The sequence below is a fragment of the Chaetodon trifascialis genome, chromosome 10 (assembly GCF_039877785.1).
Source record: "Chaetodon trifascialis isolate fChaTrf1 chromosome 10, fChaTrf1.hap1, whole genome shotgun sequence".
Taxonomy (NCBI): Eukaryota; Metazoa; Chordata; class Actinopteri; order Chaetodontiformes; family Chaetodontidae; genus Chaetodon; species Chaetodon trifascialis.
Genome location: NC_092065.1, coordinates 4,740,274 through 4,754,821, shown reverse-complemented (window position 1 = coordinate 4,754,821; position 14,548 = coordinate 4,740,274). Strand labels below are relative to the sequence as shown.

General features: G+C 41.7%; 1 protein-coding gene across 13 annotated transcripts in view; it reads right to left on the bottom strand.

Moving 5' to 3' along the window:
• Positions 1-174: 174 nt before the first annotated feature.
• The window catches only part of LOC139337873 (AP-3 complex subunit beta-2), a 42,245-nt gene continuing 27,871 nt past the window's right edge, over positions 175-14,548 (bottom strand). For 4 of the 13 annotated variants that reach the window (XM_070972689.1, XM_070972691.1, XM_070972682.1 and 1 more), the window contains exons 18-29: positions 13,562-13,600; positions 12,756-12,870; positions 11,993-12,170; positions 11,613-11,784; positions 10,905-10,992; positions 10,580-10,689; positions 8,992-9,220; positions 8,409-8,493; positions 8,021-8,118; positions 6,130-6,150; positions 4,073-4,211; positions 175-3,231 (exon numbers count right to left, since the gene is read on the bottom strand). In XM_070972689.1, coding sequence (XP_070828790.1) covers positions 3,081-3,231; positions 4,073-4,211; positions 6,130-6,150; positions 8,021-8,118; positions 8,409-8,493; positions 8,992-9,220; positions 10,580-10,689; positions 10,905-10,992; positions 11,613-11,784; positions 11,993-12,170; positions 12,756-12,870; positions 13,562-13,600 — 1,425 coding nt within the window. In that variant the 3' untranslated portion in view covers positions 175-3,080. The remainder of the gene's footprint in view (positions 3,232-4,072; positions 4,212-6,129; positions 6,151-8,020; positions 8,119-8,408; positions 8,494-8,991; positions 9,221-10,579; positions 10,690-10,904; positions 10,993-11,612; positions 11,785-11,992; positions 12,171-12,755; positions 12,871-13,561; positions 13,601-14,548) is intronic. The other 9 variants (XM_070972692.1, XM_070972693.1, XM_070972686.1 and 6 more) reach the window with 4 other exon arrangements.

Below are 14,548 nucleotides of genomic sequence, written 5' to 3'. Positions count from 1 at the left end.
GGTGGAACAGACGGGTTTTATGATTTGAGGAAATCCAGCAGGCTGTTTCTAACTTCCTCTTTTCTCCTTCATTGTTCAAACAGTCTTTTGAGCTTTGCTCAATAATTACTGACAGTTAGAGACTGAACAGCAGCTCTTTTACTGTTTGTCAGGCCACAATAGACAACACAACAATGTAGTTGTAGTTTTTATTTGTATAATAAATAAACTTGTAATACTTCAGGATCACATTTCACAACCACACACAGAGTTTGATAAACCGTACTTTGGATATTTGAAAGCAGATGCAGATAAAACAAATTGCCAGACGTGAATTATGATTCAGAGCAACTGCTTATGTGAAAGAAACCTTTTTTTACGTTAAATGTAGAATTTCTCACTCTTTACATTCTCCATCATGACTGCTGCAGCGACTGGAAATTTCAGGTGTGAGTGGTTCAACAGTAAACAACGCAACAGGTACAAAAAGGCCAAAATGAAACCGTCCACTGCTGCTCGGTTTTCTACGACGAGGAAGAAAAAGAAGTCTGGCTGTACTCCTTTGGTAAAACACAGCAAAGAAAACATAAATAAATAAATACATTGATAAAATGTTTAAGATAAGAAACGTGCAGCTGCAGAGAGGCCACATGACCTCTGACCTGAAATCAAAATAAAAGGCATGAAAGCAGCATCGCCTGACAAAAAAAGATGAAGGTAACACTGACCTGTTTGACATTATCAGAAGCACTATTTCACTTCTAATCTACACGTATTATTCTCATAAATTAGAGTGAACAGTGAGTTTAGCAGTGAATGTTAGCGGTAAGCATGTCTACGGTGGGTGTTTTAGCATTGAAAGCTGCATTTTAATCCTAAATGAAGAGTTAAGACTTTCTGGGGTAATACACGTGTTTGCTGTCTTGCTGTATGTTAACAGAGAAGATCGATACCACTCATGAGTTAGTGTTGTGAATATGCAAATTAGCTAAATTAGCATGCCGTTATCTTAACACAGAGACTAGAAACAGGGAACAGCTAGCCTGGTCCTGTTCAAAAGTAACTAAATCTGCCTACTAGCACTAAAGCTAGCACTACAGCTCACCAATTAACACCTGATGTCTTGTTTGTTTAATCTGTACAATAAACAAAGTGTAAAAACAACAAATTGTGTTCTCTTGTTACCATGGACAGAACCAGGCTAGCTAAGCTAAGCTGACCCTCTCATGATGGTAGTTTACATACAAACATGAGTAGTATCAGTCTTCTCACAGAGATAATAAGCTAATAAACTAACCAGAATGTTGAATTATTTATTTAAAGTCCATTAAAGGTTGTTGTTAGGGCAAAGTTTACATCATGAATTTGGTTAAACGATTCGTCGATCAATGGAAAATTAATCAGCATTTATTCTGATTAACAGTTTTTCACACGAAAAATCTTAATAGTTGCTGGTTTTCTTAATTTTCTATGTTTTTAAATAAAGAAATCTCTGGGTTTTAAAGAAGAAACTGATAAAAACTGATATTTTCTGCCATTTTATGGACCAAGAATAATGATTTCTTACTCATTGATCATAATGTGCTTCATGATGATTTCAAATCGAGTGTCATTTGAAAACAGCTGATGTTTGCCAGATCAATATTCACAGTCCTCACACACACACACACACACACACACACACACACACACACACACACACACACACACACACACACACACACACACACACACACACACACACACACACTCAAACACACCATAACTTATACTGTATTACATGTTGCAATACGTACAATAACATTTATACATCTTCAGTTTTTTAGAAATGCCCCACTTATTGTAATGAACATGTGCACTGACAGCTAGGCAAACGCTAAAATCGCAGAATTCGAGATGAGAATCCTTCTTTATTATATAGAGCTGAGTTATTGATTGATTATTGTGCCAAAACGGAATGATTCAGTTGTAGGTAGTTGTTGTCTCAGTCGAGCCTTCGTGCTACATTCAAGTCATGAACAATGTCTAAATAACTGGGCGAGAGTTGATTTGACTGATCTGTTTTAAGCGGTGACAGCTTTTGGGGGAGTTCATACCTACAGTACATTATCTATTACTTATATTATCTACATCTTATAATAGTCTAAGAGCTAATAACTAACACGCAAATAATTAAAAGATTTGTGCGTCCACTCATCAAAAAATAAGGATTACCTAATTGGACACCTTAGTCCAGAAGAAAAATACTACATTTTCTGAGTGAAACGGGATCGTTTTAGATTTATTTTCTCATGACAGTGTTAGAGAAAGAACTCATTTTGTTTTGATGAAAAACTTCCCAACATCCGCTTCACTGACTGTGTTTTGGAAACGTTCAGCCATCAGGCGTCTCGTGGCTGATTCTCCGTTTCCAGTGATCATCTCTGGAAAATAAACAGCCTTCAGTTTTTATGCGCCACACATCTGGAGCAAAACTCTCAGCTCTTCATTTCTATCTTTTGACTGTGGCTGCACTGTTAATTCCCCTGTTTTGTCATATTTGGCTATTTTTATCTTTTCAGTCCTAGTTATGTGTCTTTTTATATTTTCTTATGTTTCTGTCATATCTTGTCTTTTGCCTTTTTATATCTTATGTAAAGCACTTTGCCTCAATGAAAGGCCACGAGATGTAGCTGAAAGCCTTGAAAACAGTAAGTGGAAGAAAATTCAAGGTTTTGAGATGCACAAATCCGTTTTTTAGTTGACTCAGCAATTGGCGTCTTATGAATCCAATTGGCTCCTCAAGGAAGGAAACGATGTTACAAAATAAGTAAAGATGTATGAAACTTTAAAAGAGGGGGAGGGATTTCATATCAGGTTCAACATCAGTCAGGTCTGATTGTCAAAAATATCACAAACAGCTGTGACATTTGGGGGATTTGGGAGTAATTTCTAACAGTAGAGGGCTCTTGAACCACACAACAAACTGGAATTAAACATCCTGGAAACTTCCTCACTGTTTGCAGGAGAACGGAGTAGATGCTACACATGTGATGTGTCTTGGACAATATGTGCGAGGTGTGTCGGTGTGAGGGGGCAAGAAGGCCGAGCGCCGGCACACGTCACTGCGTCAGCGCCAGCAGGATGTCCTTCACCAGCATGGTGCCGATCACCATCTTCTCACAGTTGACCGTCAGCTGGGCGGCTCCTTCCTCTTTGGTCGAAACGGTGACCAACACCAAGCTGCTGCTGGTCACCGTCCTGCCTGCAAACCTGTGGACAGGGTGATCAGGAGGAGGGACAGGAGGACTGAGGTCAAAGTAGCAAAGATCAGAAGTAAAGATGAAGCCGCAGAAATAAAGGAGGGATAAACAGACGTCAGTCAGCAGGTATGATGACCTGACCGGGGGTCCTTTGAATCCCCCCCACACAATGCTGGAAAGAAATCAGCATCAGTGTTCACACTTAAATACTGCAGCACATGCACTGCAGTATACACAGAGTATATATTCCTTTATTCTGCTACTGTCTACAAGCTTTTAAACCATCACAGTATACAGTATGTATTTATGTGCATCACCTGTGTACCCTATAAGATTATCCTCTTATCCCTCCTTCCCTTCATCCCTCCTTCCCTTCACCCATCCCTACATCCTGCCTTCCCTCTGTCCCTCGACCCTCATCCCTCCATTACTTCTTCCCTCAGTCCTCGTCCTTGTGTTCAGAACATGTTATTTGATGTTAATTGATGTCGCCTTAATGACATTTCAAAACGATACCACTGGTGAACTTTCAGCAAAACATACAAAGATGATACATTTTGCCTTTGTGTGTTTTGCGTTTTCTGAAGCCATTGCAGAGATTAGCCAGATGGGGGCACTATAATTACAGGTCAAGTGAGTTATAAGTGGTGGTATGTTTCATGCTCCCCCACCCATTAAAATACATACCAGCTTCACTGACTGAAGCTTTGACCTGATGGTGTGAGTACAAACAGGGTCAAATTTGGCCAAACTTGAATGGACAAAGCATCTATTTCCTCACCAACAGCATTCAGGACACTTTCATCATTAAGTTAAGATGTGAGTGCTGATATCTACTCTCGTCCCCTCACCTGCACTCTTTATCTGAACCACAGGGGACTCTGCTGAGGTTGGCGGCGGCAGTCACCCTCTGGACGATGGCGTGTTCGTTCCGGCACTTCACGTCCAGGGTTAGCTTCTCCGTGATCTCGTTCATGCCCATCAGCTGACCTGCGGAGGAGTGAGCGGAGCACTGGTCAGACTGGGAAGCTCTACAGTTAGCTGTTCCTCTCTCCCAGTAGCATCCAATGAAAAGCAGTTATTAATAACTCATGAATACATACCAGGCTGCAGCTTGCACAGCATCAGTGTGCTGTTTCATATATGAAGTAAAAATCTATTATTTTTCAGGATATCTACCAGCTACAGACACACACAGTATTATATACAGATACTGTAAACACGGCTAACACTATTGATGCCACTGAAACCTAAACTGGAATGCACTGATGCTTCCCACTGAACACAGCAGAGGAGTCAGATCTTTGGCTCAATTCAACTTCATTGTAGTTTGAAATTGAGAAATTTTGGACCAGAGCAGTTTTTCTCTTTAATAATTCGCACTCATTTGAAATGCTGCTAACAATTCATTTTGGAGATTTGCAGGTGAACAGATGTTAAGATGTTTTCACACGTCTTCTGTTGCTTCAGAGACGCACCCACCTGCCCTGCAGTTTTCTTGCCTTTCTCCACCCACCTGCCCACCTGTTCCCACTTCCCCTCATCAGCCCTGCAGTATATATGGCAGCCAGTTTCCACTCATTCCTCACCAGACTGTTTGTATTTTAACTTTCCAAACTTTTGTTTGACCTGTCTGACCATTAGACTTCTCCGTCCTTCTATGTTTGCCTGCTTTAATCTGCCTGTTTGTGAACTTTTACCTAATCTGTCATGCATCTGGGTTCAAACCTGGTTATTTACTGCGCCTTTACTGAATGACTATATTTTGTGAAGCAAGCAGGGTGAAAACAATTAGTCACTTGACACAAACTTCATCAACAGTAATTTGATTCACTGACTAGTCATTTACGTCCTACATAAAGCAAAAATGTCAAACATTTACTGGTTCAAGTTTCTTGAATCTGAGAATTTGATGCTTGATATCATGATCACAATGCTCTCACGTCTCATAGAGTAAACCAGTGGTTTCTAGCTTAGGGGGGTCTGGACCCTTCACATGATAAATCTGAGGGGTCAGGAAATGATTGACTCTATGACTTAACAGTGAATGTGGGCTTTTTGCTAGTGAATTACTGTATAAATGTACACATACAGGCTCAAATAAAGTTTATTTCAAGTCAAGCCAGTTTTCTTTGTATAGCACAGCATCACAAATGAGAAATTTACCTCAATTGTCTTTATTTGGACTTGATTTGTAGAAGGAAAAGCTCTAAATAAACCCTTTAACGGGACAGGAAAGTATGCAACCTGTGACAACTGGCTACAATCAGACGGAGCAACAAAGGCTGGACTAAATGAAAAATCAGTGAATCAAAACATAATCAGCAGTGGAATTGCTGATGAAAATGACTGTTAGTTTCACGCTGAAATATAGTCATTGGAAAAAGCTCCCACTCATCCACACATCTCTTGACCTGCAAATCACAAAACAATCAGCTTATCAGGTTCGAATGTGCGACAAACTGTTCAGAAAACAAATACAGTGTGAAGCTGCAACACCTCAGATTCCCGACATGGTCAGTGGTTATCAGCAGTGTGACAGCTGTGCTAACAGAAACATGAGCAATGGTGCACGTGATCGAGGGCGGCTCCGAGCCGGATGTTCAAACGCTCTGTTCACACGGTGCTCTGAGAGTGAATCGGGATCAGTGGATGAGCATTTCCAGTCATTCCTGGCGTAGCAGAGTGTGAGCGGCCTTTATAAGATGCAGGTTAGTACAGGTGAGTCTGTCTGCAGCTACAGACCCCGGAGGTGCAGTTAAGTGTTGATTACCAAGGCAGGAGGGGAGGAGGGGGAGTCAGCAGGAGGCATAGGAGGAGGGCAGTGGAGGGGTTTGTGTGAGGCTGGCTAAAAGGCAGGTGGGCACACAGATGGCTGGGAGAAACAAATCTATCAAAGCCAACTTACCTAGATTCTGTAATAGCTTCTCTACGGGGGACAGTATGAAGAGGGAGGAACCGTGGATATGACACATGTTGAAAGAGTCACTCTGGGTTTGCTAGAGCTTAAAACTCTCTCAGTGTTAGTCAGGATGGGAGATGAACACCAAACAACACAAACATGCTGCTAACTGCCGTCTGTAGCTGCTCTACCAAACTCTGGCTGGTTTATGTTGGTGTAATTAAAATGGCCACAGATGATCCGTCCTAATACCCGCACCTGCAGCCTCGAGCACTTCAGTACACGTTCACGCATTGCCAGGTATTAGACAAGTCCCAAAATACACCAACACGATTCCCTTAAGCTACACACTGAGGATGGACTCAGCCTGAAGGTTATTTATGTCCAAACCGTTTACACAGACCCTCCACAGATGTCAGCACCTCATATAAAAACATGTCTTGATAGTAGTGATGAGGCTTACATTGTATATCTCACATCATTACTGTCAATGGAAACCTGAGATATGAGCAACTTATGATCCTTACTTGTTTATACTGTTGGCACTGTGTATATTATGGATATTTGTTATTGATATTTTCATACTTGCACCTTATTGATATTTTATATTTGTACTCTTTGTGCTGCTGCAACATTTTCCCTCGGGATGAATAAAGGTCCATCTTATCTTGATGTCAAAGACTTTGAAAAACATGCGTTATCAGATATAAAAATCTCTTTCACGTACCGTCGAGCTACATGCTTTTGGATAACTCAATTATATCACATTACTCCTCTGAGCTCATTGTGTGTTTTTTGTAACCATAATACTGCATATTTCATCTTACACACTTGTTCATTAAATGGAAATAAAATGAAAGCTCCAATGAACCACAAGGAGAGCCTGAATATCACTGATGAAGCGTGTTCCATACTTAAAACACCTGAGGTCTCAACAGGCGGTCCAGCACTGCACTGACTACTGGAAATATCTCACATTAGTCACCAGTGGACGACTCGTGAATACTGGAAGCGCTGGTATTGAGACGGACCTTTAGTTCCTGCACTGATGAAAAGATTGTGCAGCAAACAGACTGAAAGGTGATCAAAGCCTCCCATTGAAAGAAGCATCATGCAACACTGTGATTACTCATGTGACTACGTACTGTAACTGTCTACGAGTGGACACTGATGACAGAACACAAATCAAACAATACTTCAAAAATGAACTGTGAGTGATGTCACTGTCTAATTACAGGAGTTGCATTTATTTCAAGGTAACATAAAATGGACATAAAATGCGTCCACAGCTTTTATCATTTAAACAAAATCTTAAAATAAATGCTGATGAAGAGAAAAGATGAAAGTGGTGCTGACTGTTCTCTCCTGCTGTGAATGAAATGTACATTTTTGAGCACAGTTTTGAAGACTGCAATCATTTAATCAATGGGCCTGATTTATATTCAGTTCCTGAATGTGCACATCAGAGTGTCTTTAATCAGTAAAGGTGCAGCACGTTTTTTTTTTTCTCTCTCTGGAATGACTGTTCAAAGCTGACAAAAGTCTGATTTACTGGAACAAACCATGACACAAGAACTTTTATTTACAGGATCCAACACTGATGCTATTAGTTAATATGAAAACATCCAGAGAGACAGCACATGACAGCAGATGTACACCTGCAATACGATCTCAGAATAATCATGTGTGAAGAGATTTCTAAAGGAATAATGAAAATGTGGCTCTTTTACAAAATAGTGAGAAATATGAGAAATGACTTGTGCATCCGCCTCCACACAGCGCACACACAGGCGTAGCTAACTCCCCTTTCCCGGTTTTATAGACTTGTTTTAAGGTTATGGCATTTTTATATTCTATGTTCCTTCACAGAATTACTGAATTTCCTTTTGGCACGTACCTTGCTCCTTTTTAAACTCATTCTCTGTCAGGAAGACCGGCCTCATCAGCTCGCCAACCGGCGGCTGAATTGACACGAAGAATTTCCTGGTGTGAGTGCTGAAATGGAGAGACATTAAAAAACTGTTTTAGAAGTTATTATCACTTTTCTAAAATGACTTTCTGGATTTATGTGATCTAAACCTTGCAGTTAAATATTGCTTCATGAAATATCCCGAGGAGTGAGTTTAAAACAATGTTTCGCTCGGCCTGCAGACACATGCAGAAAAAAGTGAGCGTAATCCCAAACCTCAGCAGAGTTATGGTTCATTACAGCATTGGTTCTGTTTCTGTTTCCACACTCATTCTACGAAAAGACTGCAGGGTGTCAAACACAGAATCCAACTCACCACAGCTGGAAGTTTGCCGCCTGTGTCGAGTCGCAGAAGTCGATGCCCATAACAGCTGTGGCCGTCTCACCTGCAGGCAGCAGCTCTGTCAACACACCAGAACAAAAAGAACTCTTTGATCTGAGTTTGCTTCACGTGTGGTGCCTTTCGTCTGATTCGCTGAAAAATCTACATACATAGGTGCTGTGAGATTGTTCTGAATATGTGCTGTGAGAGAAAGTCCACTCTAAAAAGTGAGTACGAATTCTAAAAGCTTCACATTAACCAAAGAAGTCTGAGCTGCAAAAAGCTGAAATCAGTCATGAATGTTTGGAAAACAACAGCCATCATTCACAAGCATGACAAAAAATAAATATCATAAGAAAGACATTTTTCTTTCTGCTTTTTTCATTTTAAAGCTGCATGTTTGACACTGACACACCTTTTGCATTATTTCCTACTACATCAAATCAGAAACACACATAAACATTAGTTATACTGTGAGGACTGATGGACTGCACAAACTGCAGACATTAGCATGTAGATGGGAACCGGGACACAACATTAGGAAGCCCCCATCAGTTCTCAGCAGCCTGTCACTCACCAATCTCAGGAAACTCTTTGACCCTCATCCCAGACTGGAGCTTCACGTCCTCCATGTGCAGGTTCTTGGTGTCGGAGGTGGCGTTGTTGGTGAACTGCATCTGCACCGCCACCATGTTGGCATCGGGGCTGAACGGCTGCCGGCTGAAGCAGTACTCCACCGAAAGACCCTCCCCTGTGATCCGGTGCAGCAGCTCGTAGTTCTTCAGAGCGCTGGAGGGAGCGATAGTCTGCAGACAGAGGACCTGATGCATTAACCGGCCTGTTTCTGTCACTTATTACCAGAAAGAGTCTGAGTGAGTGGAGTTATTCACCACTTTTTACCACTACAGTGAACTGGAAAAGGGGGGGGGGGGGGGGGGTAATTTGGACAACGCCAGTCTTATTTCACGTGTACAGCACAGTGATTGACGGACAGGACATAGAAATTGTAGAGTCCTATAAATATTTGGTAACCATACTAGACAATAAGCTGACCTTTGAGAGCAATACTGACAAGATCTACAAGAAAAGCCAGCAGCGCCTTTTTTGTCTTAGGAAACTTTCCAAATTTCAAGTTGACTCAACCCTGTTGACCATGTTTTACTGTTGTTTTATCGAGTCCATGTTTGTATCCGTGTTTTTCCTTTATTTGCTGGTTTCAATCACTTAAGCTAAAGCAGAGGAATGTACTTATCAAGGTGGTTAGTGTCTGCACTGAAATAACTGGCACTGCTCTACAGGACCTTTACAATGAACAGCTGCGTAAGAACGCAGAATCCATCCTGCTAGATCACTCTCATCCTCTCTATCAATACTTTCAGTTTCTTCCTTCTGGTTCACTTCTCAGACTTCCATATGCCAAAACTAACAGATATAAACATTCATTTGTACCCTCAGCTATCACCCTACTAAACTCCAGGAGGAAAAGATGGTTTAGCCCCCCCCCGTGCTTAATATCTGCACTTGTATTTCTTATTTTACTATTTTATCCATACCGATTGAGCATTCTTATTCTATCTATGTATTTATGATTATGAGTGATTGATGTGTACTTATGTGTTGCTCCCGGTGTTACACAGCAATTGCCCCATTGATGACAAATAAAGGTTTGATTGATTGATTGACTGATTGATTGACTGATTGATTGATTGATTGATTGATTGATTGATTGATTGATTGATTGATTGATTGATTGATTGATTGATTGATTGATTGATTGATTGATAAAACTGGAAGACTCCCGGATGAATACTGGAATACATTCTTTTCTTTTCCATCCTTTGAACTATGTGGTCGATCCAGATGAGACGAGCATCTCGTCCTACTGCCACCTTTAATATGTATTTTATCTGTCTGCTCACATCTCACATCAACGTTTCAACCATTTACTGCAGCAATTTTGCACTTTATTTTGATAGTGGGACTCAAGATCACACATGGAGAAACATTTAACCAACATTACATACAGGAGGAGGCCTGTGGAGGTGGGGGGAGGCAGTGCAGCAGCGAGGATGCAGAACTCACTGCTGTAGCTGCAAACCTTTCTGAGAATTTGACTAATAGGGTGACGATACAAGACAGGCAGACGAGAGACGTGAAGTACTTACAGCCGGAGAGAGAACAGCGTCAGACAAAGACAGTCCCTCGAGGTCGGTCACGAGGCTGTTGGACAGGAAGGTGTTGACGGGTGTGACTTGAGGAGAAGGAGCAGGTTCAACTGGGAGAAACAGGCGAGAGTGTGAGAAGCATTCGTCAGAGATTCAGGTTTGTTTTACAGCTCCCTGATTAGCAGGAGAGCTGGTGACTGTGATTTTTAGCAATAATCACACGGTTTGCAAACGTCCTTGTCCACTGACTGCTTGACTGAGGTGAGAGTCATTACTTTCATGTTCTCTCTCAAAGCAGAAAGCTCACAGAGACAAAAATACTCACAGTCGTCGAGGTCGAGCAGAGACATTTCTTTCTTCTCTTTCTTGTTCTCTTTCTTGACAGGCTTAGAAAGAGGTTTAGATTCAGCTGCCTGGAGGGAGATGACGGAAAACCGATATGATCAGATGCAGATTCTTCTGTTACTGTGTGCAGGTAGGCCAGTCTGAATACAGGCATGTTTGGTCCATTAGCCAATGATAAGAACAGAGGTTAAGATTTAGCTTTAATGCCTTTTTATGGTGCAGAGAGGGTCTTCACCTGTTTTTAATACACTGCAGAAAATCAGCTCTCAAAAACAAGAGGAAAAAACAGTAAAATGGGGGAAATATTATATAAAATAAGCAAAATTATCTACCACGAGTCCAGAAAAATTTCACTTATCAAGCTTTTAAAAACAAGTAAGAATTATGAAGAACCCACAGTGATGTTAAAAGTCATGCATCCAGAAAAGTACGTTTATCTGGATACAAAGAAATTCTGTCTTTGTGTTGCGTTTATCAAACAGTTTTATATTTCTGGAAATTCATTAGCATTCACAAGCATTAAGTTACTCAGATACGGTAATAAAATCTCAGTATGAAGTTAGAATATCTTAACACAAAAACTGCCTGGAAAGAAGATAAAACAAGCATATATTGGCTTGACAGAATAAATTTTAGCTGACTCAGATGTCACTTGTTGCAGTGTATTTTAGGTATTTTAAGTCATTACCTTCTTTTTCTTTTTGACCTCTGCCTCCGACTCGGACTCCTCTTCAGACTCTGACTGGCTGCTTTCAGACTCGCTCTCCTCCTCCTCATCAGATTCAGACTCTGAGTCGCTCTTACGTTGTTTACTCTTCCTCTCGTGCTTCCGCTCTTCTTCTTCTTCACTGCTCTGCTCGCTGGAAAGGAAAGTTCAGATGTCCCATCAGGATCCCAGAGTTATTATGATGAGGGATGAGGCAAACTGCTGCTTAACAGTAATACAGAGCAAACTATACTGGATCTGTGGAATGGGCTGCATGAGGGCACCCAGAGGAGAGTAAAGTGACCACAGTATGAAATGCACCAAATGGGACACCATAAATTTATTAACAGAGCATGTGTTACCTTTCACTTTCTTGCACCGGCTTCTTTAATTCTTTCTTTTTCTTCTTCTTCTCCTTTTCCTCCTCATCCTCCTCTTCTTCCTCGGACTCAGAGCCTTCCTCGCTTTCCTCGCTCTCAGATGCCGACCCGCTCTCCTCGCTGCCACTGACGCTTTCTGAATGGCTGGCAGAGTCCGACTCTGAAGAGGAGAAGGTTCAGAGGGTGAGCGGCTCGTAGGAGGTCACATAGGACGACACATATCCAGTGACATGTAGTACATACATACTGTACACGTGTACTCACAAACATGAGAGCTGGGACCAAGTCAATTCTACACAAACCGTGAGACAATTAAGCTTTACATAGAATACAAGTTTCAGACGTAAAGTACTTTTCCGACAGTCATCAATGAAGAAGATCAGATTTGTATTATCTCTTTTTTTCAGGGGCACGTTAGAATAAAAAAGATTAATCAGCAGCACTGCTATTCCCAGATTTCTGTCTCTCAGGTTGCGCCTGAGGCACAAACACAAACAAAAAAGACTAAAAACAGATTAGAAAGACAAGTTTGTGCTACAGCTGCACTGACGGCGCTGCACTTTTTCACAATATTTGGATTTTGTTATTGACATTGAAAGTCAGTAAAGAAGGTCTGAATATGCAAACTTCTGGTCTCTTATAGTATTTGTTGGCAATAAAAGCAACACTGAATAATGGCGGCCTCATCCTTAAATGTGTCTTGGTTGTGTCTCATCAGACACGGCCAGCAGCCCCCTGAAGTTACCGCTGTCGGCCGACTCCGTTGGCCCAGACTCGCCCTCTGAGTCAGAGTAGAACGGCTTCTCCACCTTCTTCTCCTTCCTCTTCTCCCGGCTGCTGCACTTGGTCCATTCGGGCACCTGGCAGAGGAGGCAAAGTTCAAACAGCGAGCCATCAGCTGTGCTTCAGCGACAGAACCCTCAGACAGAAGCAGAGACGTGGGCAGATTACAGTAGCATGGCCATGAATGCCTCTGCCCGGGCGCGATGCAGCCACATGAAGCCAGCCATCAGATCTGCTTTTAGATCTGACAGTCAGAGGAGATAAATCAGTACAGACACTAATGCTCGTATGGAGGTTTTCTTTGTTTTTTGTTTTTTGCACGGATAGATAATAGCACCAGGTGATGCCTTCATGACCAGTTGCAGAAATGGTTTTCTTTTAATACAGGGAGCAGTTCCATTAAGAGAAGTGATGTCTTTGAGGAGTGGTGTCTATCCTCCCACACTTTCATTTGTCTCGCTCCTTCTGTGACCAAACTCATTAACTAGAGGCATCAGCTAATGAGTGCGGACATCTCTGAACCCCTTTTAAAACCCACAAGGCTGCTAATGCATCTCGACGTGTCAGAGGACAGCACGTCCCGCTAAAAGAATCACTTCTTTAATGGCAGAGACCGAGGAAGAGGGTGCCGTGTTTCAGGTAGCTTTGGCTGAGCTAAGCACAGGACAGCAACTACATTAGCCGGGGGTGTCAAAAAGCATTTGGGTTTTGCTGCTATATGGATTTTGAGGCTCAAGGAGGTGGGCTCTTTGCCGCTAACTGACTCACACTCGTTAATGTTGTGACTCTTTCAAGCAGCGTAAAAACCTGGCAAATGTAGAAAAGAAAAAAAAGATTGGGATGGAGGTGAGATAAGGAAGGAAAAGGTTTTAGAAAAAAGTCAGGAAAGCAAGAGAAACAGGCACAGGAAGGTTTCCGAGTCTAACAAGAAGACGTGTGAGAACAGTTTCTCACATCACAGAGACAAAAATTTACCTGAAATTTCATCACAGTGTACTTATTTACCACAATATCTGGAAATTAGCTGGCTACTAAAAATTCAAGGGAATCAAAACACTCCAATATAACTTAGAACTTAACTTAAATTATATTAAATATACTTAAAATACACTTAATAAAAAGTCAACATTAACATTCACTACTTACTGACACGTCAAGCAAGTACATGACAATGCATTCAGTAGAAATGTCTTCATCAGTGACGAAGAAGGATGTTGAACGAGCATGAGTCACAATGAGGAGAGGGAAGTCATGTCACTCACACAGCAACATTTGTGACACACTCACAAACCGCGTCACAAATTTCACGACAGACCAGTGAGGTGTGGAAGAGGAGACGGCGGCCCACTAACAACGTCCACTCAAGGTCCGCTTACTCGCTCGTTCTGGGGCTTTCGACCATGACGCGTTTCTACCACAGTCTGCCTCTCATTCAACTGTTCGCACGCTGATGGCGGAAAGCTGCCATCCATGCTGACCTGCCAGTGACTCGTGGATGCCCCCCACATGCTCTTCATCTTCTTCATCAACAGATGAAGTCTGTTTAAGATATTAAATCTTGTCCTTGTTGGCTTAAAAGTGAGAATAACACGAGAAGTCCTAAAAAGTGCTCCGACAGTGTAATTATGGAACAAAATGCAAAGTTTGAACCTGTTCCTTGACAGCTGAGTAAATTTCATGAGATGATGAAGAACATGGGATATGTCAAAAGCCCTGGGACAGGCAAGTAAGTGGACCTTGAGTTGAGACTTTAAA